Source organism: Vipera berus (genome assembly GCF_964194415.1).
Source record: "Vipera berus genome assembly, chromosome: 1".
Lineage (NCBI taxonomy): Eukaryota > Metazoa > Chordata > Lepidosauria > Squamata > Viperidae > Vipera > Vipera berus.
The window spans coordinates 295,735,502-295,751,134 of record NC_138202.1 but is presented as its reverse complement, the minus strand read 5'-3'; the positions used below and the strand labels follow the sequence as shown (position 1 = coordinate 295,751,134).

The following is a 15,633-nucleotide window of genomic DNA, read 5'->3' as shown; positions in this document are numbered from 1 at the left end:
ATCTAATTCCTTAAATCTATTTGTCACCTCTACTGTATATTCAACAGGGATATGAATTAATTCATACCTGAGTGGCCTAGTGCTTTTCCCTATTTTCTTCAGTTTAAGCCTAAACTTTGCAAGGAGAAGCTCATGGTCTGAGCCACAGTCAGCTCCTGGTCTTGTTTTTACTGACTGTATAGAGCTTCTCCATCTTTGGCTGCAGAGCATATAGTCAATCTGATTTCTGTGTTGACCGTCGGGTGATGTCCATGTGTAGAGCCGTCTCTTGGGTTGTTGGAAAAGAGTGTTTGCTATGACCATCGTATTCTCTTGACAGAATTCTATCAGCCTGTGCCCTGCTTCATTTTGTACTCCAAGGCCAAACCTGCCTGTTATTCCGGTTATCTTTTGGCTTCCTACTTTAGCATTCCAATCCCCCATGATGATAAGCACATCATTTTTTGGTGTTAGTTCTATAAGGTGCTGTAGTGCTTCATAGAACTGGTCAATTTCATCCTCTTCAGCACTGGTGGTTGGGGCATAGACTTGGATTACTGTGATATTGAATGGTTTGCCTTGGATTCGAACTGAGATCATTCTGTCATTTTGAGGATTGTATCCCAGTATTGCTTTTCCTACTCTTTTATTGACTATGAAGGCTACTTCATTTCTTCTGAGGGATTCTTGCCTGCAGTAGTATACCTGATGGTCATCTGAATTAAATTCACCCATTCCTGTCCATTTTAGTTCGCTGATACCTAAGATGTCAATGTTCAGTCTTGTCATCTCTTGTTTGACCACGTCCAGCTTGCCTTGATTCATGGATCTTACATTCCAGGTTCCTATGGAGACAAAATCTTTACAGCATCGGACTTTCCTTTCACCACCAGACACATCCACAGCTGAGCGTCCTTTCGGCTTTGGCCCAGTCGCTTCATTCTTTCTGGCGCTACTAGTACTAGCCCTCTGCTCTTCCCCAGTAGCATATTGGACGCCTTCCGACCTGAGGGGCTCATCTTCCAGCGTCATATCGTTTTGCCTTTTGGTACTGTCCATAGAGTTTTCATGGCAAAGATACTGGAGTGGGTTGCCATTTCCTTCTCCAGTGGATCACGTTTTGTCAGAACTCTCTGCTATGACCTGTCCGTCTTGGGTGGCCCTGCACGGCATAGCTCATAGCTTCATTGAATTACGCAAGCCCCTTCGCCACGACAAGGCAGTAATCCATGAAGGGGAACAGCCATACTACAGCATTATTATTTTTGCTATTGCTATCTGTAATATATATTATGTATTTTTTACTCTACTTTATTCTGAATTATGAATTGGATAAAGAACATTACTGTATGTATATGTTGTAACAAAAATAATTGGTTTAATGTAATGTAAGCCTCTGCTTTTAGCTTCTCTGAAACTTTCACAGTCAATACATTAACAAAGGTGATTTAAGAACCTAATATTGGGATTGCAAGTTTTCATGGATTATATATTATTATTTGTACTCTTCTATCTTTTTAAACCTGATCATGGTTTATGCATCAGTTTTTTGAAATGTGTAATTTTGAGATGTTTCAAGAATGCAAGCTAGAAAACATAATAAATATATGTATAAATGATATTTAAAGAATGGATAAGCATAAGAAACTGGCAGGAAATTTATACAACTTTCAAAACAATATTTTTTCAAACCATTCACAGTCATTGTTGTTGTTGTTAGTTGCGAAGTTGTGACCGACCCATCGCAACCCCATGGACAACGTTCCTCCAGGCCTTCCTATCCTCTACCATCTTCTGAAGTCCATTTAAGCTCACGCCTACTGCTTCAGGGACTCCATCCAGCCACCTCATTCTCTGTCGTCCCCTTCTTCTCTTGCCCTCCACCTTTCCCAGCATTAGGCTCTTCTCCAGTGAACCTAACAGTCATTAGTTCATTATTATCATTAAAATTTGAATATATGACAGAACAATTTGGTACAATTGGCCTTTCTTTTGAGTTATGTCAGTCTACATGTTAACCAACAGATACATTCAGAGTCACTGGACATTACCTGTTGAGGAGCGGAACTGACACAGACCACTCATTGGGTCGTATTCCTGGTTTTCATTGGAACACAGACACAGGAAGGAGCCTTCCACATTTTCACAGAGAGCTTCACCACATACCCCACTTAGCATTTCACATTCATTCACATCTGAAAAATAAAGTGCAACATCAACCCAAACTTCCTTCATTTTGTTTTGCTCTGTTAAATTTAACATCAATATTAACATCATCATCATCATCATCACCAAAGAAAAGACTTTTATTTCTCTTTACATCAGTGTTATCAGCTGGGAAGCTGAAAATATTTATTTTTTTAAAAAATATTTGCATTTATTATATAACTAACATAATTATTATTGAAAATAACTCGTATAATTATTTATTCCAAACTGTCATTAACATTTCCACAACTGGAATTCAAGAATGCATCCCTAATCAACTTGGCAAACTGTAGTATAATACTAAAAATGTTGCATTTACTAAGGGTGGCTCTAACAGTACTGACTTCAGAACGTTATAAAAAACAAAACAAAAAAATCCCAAAGATGAATTCTTTGAGTGAAATGTAAGGTGTTCCATACTGCAGAATCAAAATGGCATCTCTTTCTGGAGCAAATTTGGAAGGAGCCATCTTGCCTCTTAGACCAAGGAAGAGGGAAAAAACAAAACAAAACTGCCCCTCAAGTCTTTAAAAAAAAACACCTAGAAAACAATTAAAATTGTAATAAGTTTCAGATATCAGTTTAAAGGCTTCTTAATGTATATCAAGGGTAGAAAAGAAAAGGAAATAAGAAACTTGGGGAAAACTCGTATCACCAAGGTCCATCCATATAAGCCCAGGGCAGGTAGAACTCCACATAAAAATTCTAATTCTGGAAAACAAAGGAGGTTGAATGCCCTCAACTGATTTAGAGAACAGAAATTCATAGTAGGGAATTGTTATTTTTCTTCTGAGGCTGCCTTATGACCTTTTATAACTCTGGGAGGATTTGAAATAACTGGCATAATGCAGGACTAATATCTCCCAATCATAAAAAATGATTATATAAAAGAAAATGTGTATTGTTTAACAGTTTTGTGGAATTTCTGGAACTTTGAAATTTAAAAATCAGGTTCAAGTCTAGTCATAGCTCATGAGATACATAGCAATGATCTGAGGTTCTATGGCATCATGGTGATGTTTTTTCCCCCTGTCATTCTGCTGAACCTAAGTATGACATAGGATGTCAACAGTTGAAGTCCATGAGTCATAAAAGGGCCGAGTTTGAAGACCCCTGCTCTAAAGCCACTAGACAGAAATTACTTTGACTAAAAAGTTTCCATTGTCTTAAAAGTTTAGACTTAACTAAGCTTTTTCAAAATTATTAGCTTTAGTTTGACTAAGATTTTCTAAAGGTGCTCTCCAAATATGTTTTTCCCTACATGTTAGACCTCTGGATCTCAACCATATATTGGTTATCATGGCCCTGATCTTATATTAATGAAGAAATGAGAGTATTAGGGCAGAAACTCTTCTTAAAGCTATCATTTACCATTTCATTTTGGAAAACTTTCTTGTTCTGAGATATTTTCAGTCCACACAAATAAACTACTTTGGTGAATGCAGAATTTGCAACTGATGACTTCAGTTGTTCAATGATTCAATTGTTTTCCAAAGAGCTTTAGTTTTGCCCTTTTATCACATGGATCTCTGGGCCCCCAGCCTTTTATTTGGCAGGGCTGCAGCAGATAAATTAAAACGGCTAAAGGCACTTCTATCAAATATAATGAAAGCTGCCCCTAACCTTGCTGACAAGGGAATATTGTTTATTTGCTAAATGATTCATTTATTTAGTTTTGGCCAGGGAAAAGCAAAGTAGTGTCTTCAACCTCCTCAGCTTTGTCCTTCAACTATTTCCAGTACACAGAATGTTTTTTGGAGGGAAAAATGCATTTCTAGTGGGTAGGATTTTAATTCATTTTTCTTGTTATCTAATTTATTCTAAATCGAGAAAAACAGACTGGAGAGGACTTTTTGTTTTCTTTTGTTCTCTTTATCCTTGGGTTTTTGATCTTGATAGATGCATTTCTTGGTGCCCCCTCCTAACTCTCAAGATTCCTTGTGTATCGGAAGAATGGTAGGAGGAGGGAGGAAAGATAGGGAAAGAACAGAAGGGTAACCTGGAGCAGAAATGCATCAAAGGTGAAACTTGATATTTTCAGCAGGACTTAAGAATGACGGGACTAGTGTCACACATATGAATTAAGAAGAGTTTCTTCTTTTACTTGGAAGTTTTCTATTTTAGAGGATTTTCATCTGTTTCCAACTTCAAAATGAAGGGAAAGTGTTTGTGCCACCAATGTTCAGGTAGTTCTGATTTCGTTGTCATTTTGTGATCTTGGTCCAAAACAATCCTATTCTAGATCTTGCATATTATTCTCATATCTCCATACAATGTAGCCTCCTTATTGGCGCCCCAATTTGGGACAGAGTCAGCACATTGCCTCCAACAATCTGGCTCCTCATTTTACTAATCTCAGAAGAATGGAAGACTGAGTGAACCTTGAGCCTGTTAAGATCAAACTCCAGGCTATTGGCAGAGTTTGCCTGCAATACTGCATTCTAACTACTGCGCCACTATGGTTCCTTTATCCCATTATCCTAATTGCTCTCTTGGTTTGTCATTTGTATTTCCCTTTTAAATTTTAAAAACTTTAAAAAGTTAAATTATGCCAATAATATTAACAAAATGTATGAACAGTGTGATGTTTTCACAAAAGGATTCTAAAAAGGTAAGATAATGGGTGCCTTATTAAAAAGTTGTTCATAAATTTATTTCTGTACATAATAAAAATAACAAGAAACTTACGAAAATTGATTTGTTAAGGAAAATTGTTAAAATTTAACAACTTACCCACACAACCCTGCCCATCCTGCAGATATTGATATCCCTGATAACAAAGACAGCGGTAGGAGCCGGGAGAATTTTCACAGAAACCATGGTCACCGCATATAGTATTGTTTGCACATTCATCCATATCTGAAAATAGCAAATTATACTTCTTCTTGTTGTTGTTGTTGTTGTTGTTGTTGTTGTTATTATTATTATTATTATTATTATTATTATTATTATTATTATTATTATTATTATTATTATTATTATTATTATTACTTCTGCCTTTACTCTAAGAGCAAGGCAGCCTTTTCCTAACAATAGCCATGTGAGACTGAGTTGGACTGAAAGAAAATGATATTGGTATTGTTTATGTTTTAATTTTGTAAGCTGCCCAGAGCCATGTATGTGAGATGGGTGGCTATAAAAATTGAATGAATAAATGGATGAATGAATAAATAATGAATGAAACTTCTGGTCCTGCACAGCAGTACAGCAGTCGAGGGGTTCGGGACTCCATGCCCTTCAGCTGAGTTTTTTTCCTGTTAGGGGACTCTAAATGGGCCTGAAGCCACCCTGAAGAGGCTGCAAAGAAGGAAGGAAGTCCCAGGGACCTTGGAGAGATGGTGGTTGACCTGATTGGTCCAGGAGAAGCCTTCCAGAAACCAACAGGAGAAAGGCTAGTCTAACTTCAGAGTCTAGCCCAAGCTGCAAGCAATCGAAGTCAAAAGCACTATTTTAACCTGATTGTAAACAGCACATTTGAATCTGGGTAAGAACATTGATTTTCTCTATCCTATTTATCAACTTTCCTGAAGAAAAAAAATCCCAAAAAGCAAAACACCTCTGAAAGTGAAGGAGAGGGGGAGATTTTTGCCCCAACCTTTTACTAATGGAAGTGGTGAATTAAACCTTTTATGGAGGACAAAAATGTATTGAAATGAAATGAAATGACTATAAAACCTAAATTTGGATAAGTTTGAAATCACTGAATGGTTAAGATTCTCATTTTAAAGGCATTTTGTTCATTTTGAAAATTTGAAAAATAAACCAGTGCTGACATCTAGTGGTGGATGAAGACTACGATAAGCTATGGCTTTCATAGAGGACTTGGCAAAATCTGGAAAAAAACTAATCTCTACTTGTGACCTTCAAAGCTCTAACAATAGAGAACAGCTGTGACAAAAAAGAAAACAATCTGGGCTGCAGACAAAGTGAGACTTACAAACATCAGGGAACAAAGAAAACTTTTTTGAACTTTCTGGATTACAAGTATCTATTTAACTGAGCTGAGCTTGTCGATCAGAAGGTCGGCAGTTTGGCGGGTCGAATCCTGAGTGCCGCATAACAGAGTGAGTGCCTGTTACTCGTCCCAGCTTCTGCCAACCTAGCAGTTCGAAAGCACGTAAAAATGCAAGTAGAAAAATAGGGACCACTACGGTGGGAAGGTAACAGCATTCTGTGCGCCTTTGGCATCTAGTCATGCCGGCCACATGACCACAGAGATGTCCTCGGACAAACGCTAGCTCTTCAGCTTTGAAACGGAGATGAGCCCCTAGAGTCGGAAATGACTAGCATGCATGTGCGGGGGAACCTTTACCTTTACCTATTTAACTCTGACCCCAAAGCTATTTGCAGAGAAAAGAAAATTTGGATTCTTCACCATCATGGAAAATCAGAGATTTATAGAAAGAACCTATCAAGAAAAAATAAATACTTTTCAAGAGGAGACATACGATAGGTTGCAACTAATTCAAATAACGATGATTTCAAACCACAAAGAAATCCAAAATATGTTAGAAAATATAAACCAATTCATCTCCAATTTAACTTTACAACAAAAAAATCCCAGGAAACAACAACAGAGAAGGAACAGATAAAACAGACAACTGAATACAAATTTGAGGATAGAGACTTAAAGATAGAACCTAACAAAACAAAGAAGTATGATTTAACCCAAGTGGAAAAATGTTTACAAGAAATACTGGATTTGGAAAAGACAACTTATACTTTAACACCACAAAACAAATTTGAGGATAAAAAAAAATATTGGACAAAATGGACTGCAGACATGCCAGGAAAAACACTAGAACTGGAGAGACAAAAAATGATAAGAGAAGCAGAGAGAAAAAGAAAAAGAAAAAAAAAAGATTTTCAACAAAAATGAATGGGCAAATGCCTCTCAGAAAGATATTGTACTTGTCTTACCTTTTATATCTACAGTAACACCTACAAGAATATGGAAAGATTCTTTGATTCAGCAGAACATATTGATTAAGAAAGATACTGGGCAAAAGAAAAAGGCTAAACTGAAAATTAAGAAAATAGACGATGGGGCCTGTTGGAGAGAATATTTAAAAAAGAAACACCTGTTCGAATATGGTTAAAGAAATAGAAAAATTTTGGATATGAATTTGATTTTAAGAGGGAAGAGCCCCTCAAGTAACATAGTACTTTCTTTTTCTTCTCTCTTTTTATTTTATTTCTTGATATGAGTAATATAAAAGAGTTGGAATGGCTTATATAAAGGAAATGTTTTAGATATTTAAAGGTGATTGACTTTAAGAAAATTACAATGGATTAAAAATGTTTTGAATAAGAATTAAAAGACTAGAAGACTAGATTTATTAAATGGAATATTTAAAGATTAAATATATTTTTAATTATGGTAAAAAGAATGAAAATTTTTTGGAAATAAATATGTACTAGCTTATAAGAAATAGGAATTTTAAGTAGCATACTATCTTTTTATTTTTTTATTCTTCTTATTTTTTTCTTTTTTTTAGTCTTGTTTATTCTTTAAGAAAGGTAAAAGTATTGGGTTGGCTTACATGAGAAAAAATAGACTTAAATAGGTAAAGGTAATTAACTGTGAGAAAATCTTAACCAGTAAGAATGTTTTGAACATTGTGGGAAAAACAAATATAAACAAGAACTGTAAACAGGATCTATGATGAAACAACCAGAATGACTAGATAGAAAAGGAATATTATATTGATGTGGTTATTATCTGTAGAAATATTAGAAAACTTTTATACTCAATCATCATTCACTAAAATAACAAGAATTGTATTAACTTAAGGTTGGTAAAAGAGAACATTATGGGAAAAAGAGGAAATCAAGCAAAGTTATTATGTGGATTATAGACAATAGAAATCAACTGTTAGTGAATGTTTCTTAAATGTAAACTCAGAGAACGCACTGTTTACCGAATATGAAGGTGATTATGTTAAAAAAATTAATACAACTTTTTGTTTAAAAAAAAGAATAAAGAATGAATGAATCAATGAATGAATGAATGGCCGGCCCAAAGTCAGCCCAACTTCCATGTTCAATAGAAAGTGAATATTCCTAATCCATGCTATCACCTTAACTATCATACAGCAATGACTTTCCTAATATTATATCCAGTGCTTTTTTTGTAAAAGAAAAAGGTGCTGGAACTCACACATGTCATACAGCCTGCCTTGCCTACCCTACAAGGTTCCATCCAAAAAAGGTGCCGGAACTCCGTTCTGAGCGTTCTATGACAAAAAAAGCCCTGATTATATCCATTGATATTAGTGGATATAATAAGCCAAATTGTACAGAAAAAACATTTAGAAATAAGTATCTGCTTATGTTGGGAATGAAACCGTTGCAAAGCTATCATTCTATGGTCAAAATATGAACCACATATTCTTCTGTAGTTTTCTTGGATTTGTCCAGACCATTTACCCCTTAATAGTGTTAGAAAGACGATGGTATTAACCTGGTTTAATAGAAGAGACAGCAATCTCATTCTTTTCTTCCTGTTGGGCCTCACCTAATAAAACATAACCTCCTAAACCCATATCCATTATCTAAAAGCAGTAGCTTATTCTTATACAGAATTGGGCTAGATTTGATTCTTGAGTGTAAAGAAATAAAAGGCTGGGCTGTTAGTTTGATCTCCAAGCTTGGCGATTTGGCTGCAAGCTCAGAGGTCAAACCAAAAGCCCATCTACCAATCCGAGCTACTAATATTCAAAGACATCTTAAATAAAAGGCTTCATATAGATCTATATTTCTGTGTGACAAATATTTGGTATTTGTCATTTGGTGCCCTTAGGCAGCTCATACAATGTTATGAGCTGGGAACTACTGTTTGACACCCTGTTAAATTACTTCTTCTGAGAAAACTCAAAGAATTTCACTGTGCTGCTGTTAACTCATCTAAATCATTATGTGGGACAGTGAAATATATTATTCTGTCAATTTTGTAGAGCATGGAGTTCTATGAGGATCTTTTTAGAGAAGGAATGAAAACTAATGATTGGATATAAGAATCAGAGCTCTATCAAACCCATTTCACCTTCACATGTTCGGCCATCTCTAGAAACCGTAAAACCCTGTTCACAAATGCAGCGGAAAGAACCCTCAGTATTTAAACATTTTCCATGGGAGGAGCAGAGGTTGGATCCTGCACATTCATTGATATCTGGAGGGAACACAAAAACAGAGGCCAAACAAATTTATATTAATATGAACCCTGAACTTCTAACATGATCAGCAACATTTAAAATAGCCATTACTATTTCTGAAATACTCATATATGGGAAACTCCAGGAAAGTCTTTATTAACAAGTAATAAAAATTGCATGGTTGATAACTGTGCCATACTAACTAACTAGCCTCCAAGAGTGAAATGGGATTCTTCTCCTTCCCACTAACCTAACAAAGTAATGTTGAATCTTGGAAATGCAGTACACCTTATGCCAATACTTAAAAAAATAACCCGGCTGAATACAAAAAGGCTGCAGTTGTGTATCTTATAGCAGGTATTTCTTAGATGCTAAAAGCAGGAATACAAATGTCAAATTGAGTACTGTATGTCCATAAAGATGCTGATTTTTGACAGTGACTTCTTGATGATGCTTGATCTCAGCATAATGCCAGCTGAAGTATACTGGAGACAGTACTGCACCATTTATGATGTTCACTGGCTCCAAAACACGTCTCCAATTCCCTTCTTGCTGCAAGGTTCCTTTCATCACTTGGCACCATTTTTAAAAAGTATTACATTAAATAAATAATTAAATCAGGACTGGCATTCTACCAAGGAAAATGCTAGCCTCTACCTTCATCTTTATTTATGAAAGTGCTCCTGGCTTTCACATAAACCATTAAGAGGGGTGGAAGGAATATATTTACAGCCCAGTACTTTGAAATTTCAGGAAAAAAATACAGAAAAAGGATGGTGAAAGATTTTTCTAAGGAGCTAGAGGAGAAGTGGTAGTGAAACAACTTACCAGATTTGGTTTCTGAAAAACTCCTGAAACCTCGCTCTTTTGTGAGTGTTCTCAACATTGCAATTATGCCCACTATTCACAAGAACATGTCTACTCCAGCACTTGTTGGTAAATGTTACAAATGCTAATAAAAGTGGGACAGAAAATTTCTTGGGATCAATTTTCACCACTTCAGGCAATTTTAACTGTTTTGCAGCCTTTTGGTTAAGGTCAAGTAGAGTTTGACATTTTCCACGCTGTATGCCTGCTTTTCAAGGTAACTATTCTAAAATATGCAGAAGCAGGTAATTCAGGCTTTCCTTCCAACACACCAAATAACGTTGTCTACATACTTGTGGAGATGATGGATACTAAGATGAATGTACTAATTGGACTCATACTCATTTTCATAGGATTTTTTTCAGTCCATTTTTTTTCTGGAAAACTATCAACTTCTATTATGCAGGAACTTATGCAAATGAAAGGATGTATTAAATTTATAATTATAATATTAATAATTATAATTTTTAATTGTACAAAGATTAAAAAATGAAACGTGGTAAAATTTGAACTTATGGGATAATTCTTTTAAAACAATTGTAAATGTCAGGATAGTGCTTGACAAATGCTATGATGTCAAGAATACTCATACAATAATTTCTACCATACAATATTATGTTTCTTAGCTTTTTTTAAAAAAAGAAATCCTTTAATGATACTGTACCTTGACAACCTCTAGAAGGAATTAACTGGAAGCCCTCTGGACATGTACACTCATAAGACCCTTTGGTATTAATACAAGTTCCCCCACGACAAACATTCTTGTCTTCTTGGCATTCATTAATATCTGAAACAAATCCAATTTCAGATAGAAGATACTTAACTAACAATATCTCTCTATAGAAAAATCAGAGATAGAGGAATGCTTGAGTGATTCACATAAAAGTACGTTTTGGGGTACCATAAAGGCAACAAAATATTAATCTACCTTCAAATAATGCTAGAATGTTCTAAATTTCAAGCACTAGAAGCGAACAATTGGTGCTAAGAATTTTCCAATTTGGGCAACACTGGAGCCCATATGTATATCATCATTGGCTGAACAGACAGTATTAGGATATAAATAGCAGTCTGCTGATAGAAATGTACTTTGTATGGATACGTAAGAAAATATAGGACTCATTTGTGCAAAACACAGTAAGTTAAATAAAGCATGTTAGTGGTATGTTTATTTTATACACACACACAGACAAATAATATTTGTATTAGATAATTATATATAGAATTGAAATTGTTTATTGTTCTAACAATAAACAATACACATACTTTTGTATCTTGTTTTTTGCTGTATTTTTCACTTATTTATTAAACATACGCTACTGTTTTTTGATAATATATGTATTTTTAATTTTTTTTATTTATTTTTTTATTGAAGTTTTAACATACAATTTTTCCCTTAGAAAATCCCCCCTCCCCCACCCTTCTCCCTCCCCCCCTTCCTCCCCCCCTCCCCCCCTCCCCCCCCGACTTCCCAGAGCTAAATACAAGGTATGTATAAAAAAACAATCATAAACAACCATATACTAACAACCATAAACTCTAAAATCTATCACTCTCTAGCTTATATAGGATAAAACAAACCTTAGTAATATTAAATATATATATAAAAAAACTAATATAGAAAAAGAAACAAAGAAAGAAGCCTTATTCAAATATAAAACTTCTTAACCCTATACTTATTCTGGATAAACTCAAACCATTCTCTCCCTTCCATAATATAGCGTTCCTGCAAGTAATCTTGCAAATAAAAATATATGCGATAATATATGTATTTTTATGTTTTGTTTCTTTTTCTGTTATATTAAAGGCAATAAAAATGAACAAAAACATGCTCAGTTATTTAAATTGTATAAAACACTGGCAAAATCCTTTTAAAAAATAGACACAATGTTTTGATAATAAATTGAGAAATTCTTGTACCATATTTATAGAAGCTAAATAATTTAATGTACGGCTCATCATATTACTTGATAATGAAGCTGAATTATGTGGGTGCTTGTATGATTTAGATGCTTTGCCCAGAGACCACTTATAATTTTGGATGAAACAATTATGAAAGAACAGATTTAACACATATGTAAATGAAGTTCATGTTCATAAATCCAGACAATAAATATATTACAATGATGGTGATCCCATGCAATCCTACAGTTGTTTTACTTGACTTGTCTTGTAATTAAACATGAAGGGGAGGCAAATGTTATTTAATTTGTTAAGGGTTACAATAATATGAACATGGCTATAAGAATGCCAGCAAAATTTTAAAAACTATGACTTACATATAGCTTCCCCCCAAGTATTTTAAAAATTGCTTCAGATTATTTGGAAACCACAGTTGGTAGACAACCAAGTTTAAATAAGAATATAATAGGGGAAAGACTCAGACTAATTCAAGTCTCTTTTTATTCTGGGCAAACCTATATATATAAAATCACTTACCAGCAGTAAAAAATTAAAGAGGCCATATGTAACATGTCTGACAGATGGAATGTCAACAAGAGAAGCATTCCCATAATTGTATTTCCACAGAAAAGAAAGCTTTTGAATGTCTATGTTCCACACAGCTGTTAAATGATATAACCATTTGTCCCCTTATATAAATCTAAATCATACAAGAACTCAGATTTCATGAATCGCAAAAGCATTTATGTATTTTTTTTCAGCAATTGGTCACTGGCTAACAATACTACATTTAAATCAGGCACAAGTTTCTAAGAATATTTGTTTTAGTTACTAAGTTATAACGTTTGGTACTTTAATCAATTCAAGACCAACAAAATATGTTAGAAATGTAGGTGGAGGCATCAACTAGAGTCCAATGTTTCATATAAAATATATGCCCATGAAAGTGAATCAGCTACCTTCTCTAGTGCTGTGATGTTCCAAAATCACCCACCATGGAAATTAAGGTGAAAAGAAAGAACAATTGACTATATATATAACAAGGATGAAATAATTGTGCATTTGTTACACAATTATTATACTGTAGAAAGGCTGTGGTAGGGTAGCCCCAAAGAGTAAGAATTGGGGTTTTTTTTGTAACCTTTGCTTGAAGTTATTATTTAGGATGAGGGAAGGTATCTTCTGCCCTCAGCAAGAGTTTGGACTACATGGCCAACAAATGTCCCACTCCCCTTGATCATACGCCTATGATTCTAAGTAATAATATTGTTAGGAAGAATGCTTCGCATTGAATGATATCATTTCATGTGTTATCTCACACAAACACACACACAGAGTGTAAAAATTGTAATTCACAAAATAGCATTTGGCTGAATGGTTAATGAAAACATGGTAAAAATGAAAGTTACAATATACCTTCACAATAGTCTCTTGCATGTGACAACTGATAGCCTTGCTCACAAATACACCTGTAAGATCCAGCTACATTTCTGCATTGCCCATTTCTGCAGAGCTGCTGCTGCTGCTGACATTCATCTACATCTGCAAATAATCAATAAACATTTAGGTATTTATTTAAACTCTGTTCCCCACAACTAACAGTTTTTAACTGTTTTAAAATACATTCGTGTACTTATATTTTCAAAGAGCATTAAGAATTGAATCAAAACATATTAAGTTTATTAGCAATTTCAATATGGTTGCTTGATAGAGTAAGTTGTCTTTCCTGTATTAATTGCCCGTGTTGTAATACTGGCAGGTTGCCAACAGGGAGAAATTGGATGGATGGATCTGGATACACAATATTATTATAATTTTTTATTGAAATTGACTCCAATCATATTCAGCTGTTGCTCACCCATGAGCTTACAATAACTTTTTCCTTTCTCATACTTTAAGGATGCTCAGCTATGCCAACATCTGGATTTCGGCAGGAAAAGTCATTTAAAAGTCACACAAAAAAGTAGAAAAACATATATTGCTACAGTGCTGCAGAATAACTAGTCGCAAATTCATTCCAGAAACAAAATGGCTCACACTCACTCTGAGTTCAGAATCTATAGAGATAACTCAGTAGTTCCCAACCCTTTCTATACCCCGCACCCTTAGAACACTTCTGATATATTCTCGCACCCCTTACAAAAGTTCAAAATAACGGCAACGAATTATGCATATACACTATAATTTTGAAAACCCAAGTTTTTGCACCCCTGGGAGTATTATCTCGCACCCCCAAGGGGTGTGAGCATCCCTCGTTGGGAACCCAAGATAACCAAAGTAATGCACTATGGCATTACCTGAGGTTTTTAAATCCCATGAATCCCATTGGCCATGGTCCTCTGCAATCTCAGCTTTGCCATTTGTGGACTGGATGCTTGCCCCACCTGGCTGATAAAAAGCAGCTAGAGAGGGACTGCAAATTAGATGTGACTATTCTCCTTTGAGGAAAGGGAGATGCCAGAGGCCTTTATAAAGCATTGGTTCATCTGCTTCTCAAGAGGAGATGTCTGTATCCAACAGAGTTAAACAGTTTCTATCCTATCTTTAACCATAACTTTCTGGGGAAAAATAATGGGGCTGCAATTGCACAGGGCCTAGCAGAATATGGATTACCTGACTCATGGCACTCCAGGTTTGAACCTGGGCATGGGACAGAAGCTTAACTGGTTGCTTTCATAGATGACCTTTGGTAGGACTTGGATGAAGAAAGTAAGACAGTTCTTGCCCACCTAGATCTTTCAGCAGATTTCAGTAGACTACAGCAGGGGTCCCCAACCTAGGCAACCTTAAGACCTGTGGACTTCAACTCCCAGAATTCACCAGCCGGCTGGCTGGGGAATTCTGGGAGTTGAAGTCCACAAGTCTTAAAGTTGCCAAGGTTGGGGACCCCTGGACTACAGTATCTTTCTGGATTACTAGAAAGGCATGGGAATTGAGGGGACAATGTTATGATAGTTCCACTCCAACCTAAGTGGGCAGGTCCAGACAGTGGTTGTGGGATAGAAAAGTCATGGGCTCTTGGTCATGGAAGGTCTTAGGATTTAATTCTTTCCTCTATTTTGTCTAAAAATTACATAAAACTACCAAAGAATTAGGTTTGGGGTGAGGTATGATCAATATGTAGATAGTTAACTGAGTATTGTAACTCACGTCTCCATCCTGGACTTGAGAGAGACAGTGGAAGTCATGATGTACCATTTGGAGGCTATCAAAATCTGGATGGGGGAAATGAAGCTCCACTTAAACAGGATGGAGTGGCTGCTGAGTAAGGAGCTGACTCTAGGACAGTGCCATTTTTTACTCTTGATGGGGTTGCAGTCCCCTAGAAAGAGCAGGGGAAAGTGTAGCTAGGAGAGCTTTTGCCTACTCACAGCCTTATTTGGAACAAGAAGCAATGATGATGCTCATACTCTTGTCATTTTTAGATTATTGTAATTTGCTCTACACGAGGTTGCCTTTGAAAACCATCCAGAAACTTCAGCTAGTCCAGAACATGAAACTGCCATGTTATATCTCCACATAC

At 35.6% G+C, this 15,633-nt stretch overlaps 1 protein-coding gene across 1 annotated transcript in view; it reads right to left on the bottom strand.

Annotated features, from left to right (window-relative positions):
* Positions 1-15,633, bottom strand: part of LTBP1 (latent transforming growth factor beta binding protein 1) — a 223,830-nt gene that overhangs the window by 39,804 nt on the left and 168,393 nt on the right. The window contains exons 19-23 of the mRNA XM_081313310.1: positions 13,527-13,652; positions 10,873-10,995; positions 9,233-9,358; positions 4,921-5,046; positions 2,031-2,174 (exon numbers count right to left, since the gene is read on the bottom strand). Of these exons, the coding sequence (XP_081169436.1) occupies positions 2,031-2,174; positions 4,921-5,046; positions 9,233-9,358; positions 10,873-10,995; positions 13,527-13,652 (645 nt within the window). The remainder of the gene's footprint in view (positions 1-2,030; positions 2,175-4,920; positions 5,047-9,232; positions 9,359-10,872; positions 10,996-13,526; positions 13,653-15,633) is intronic.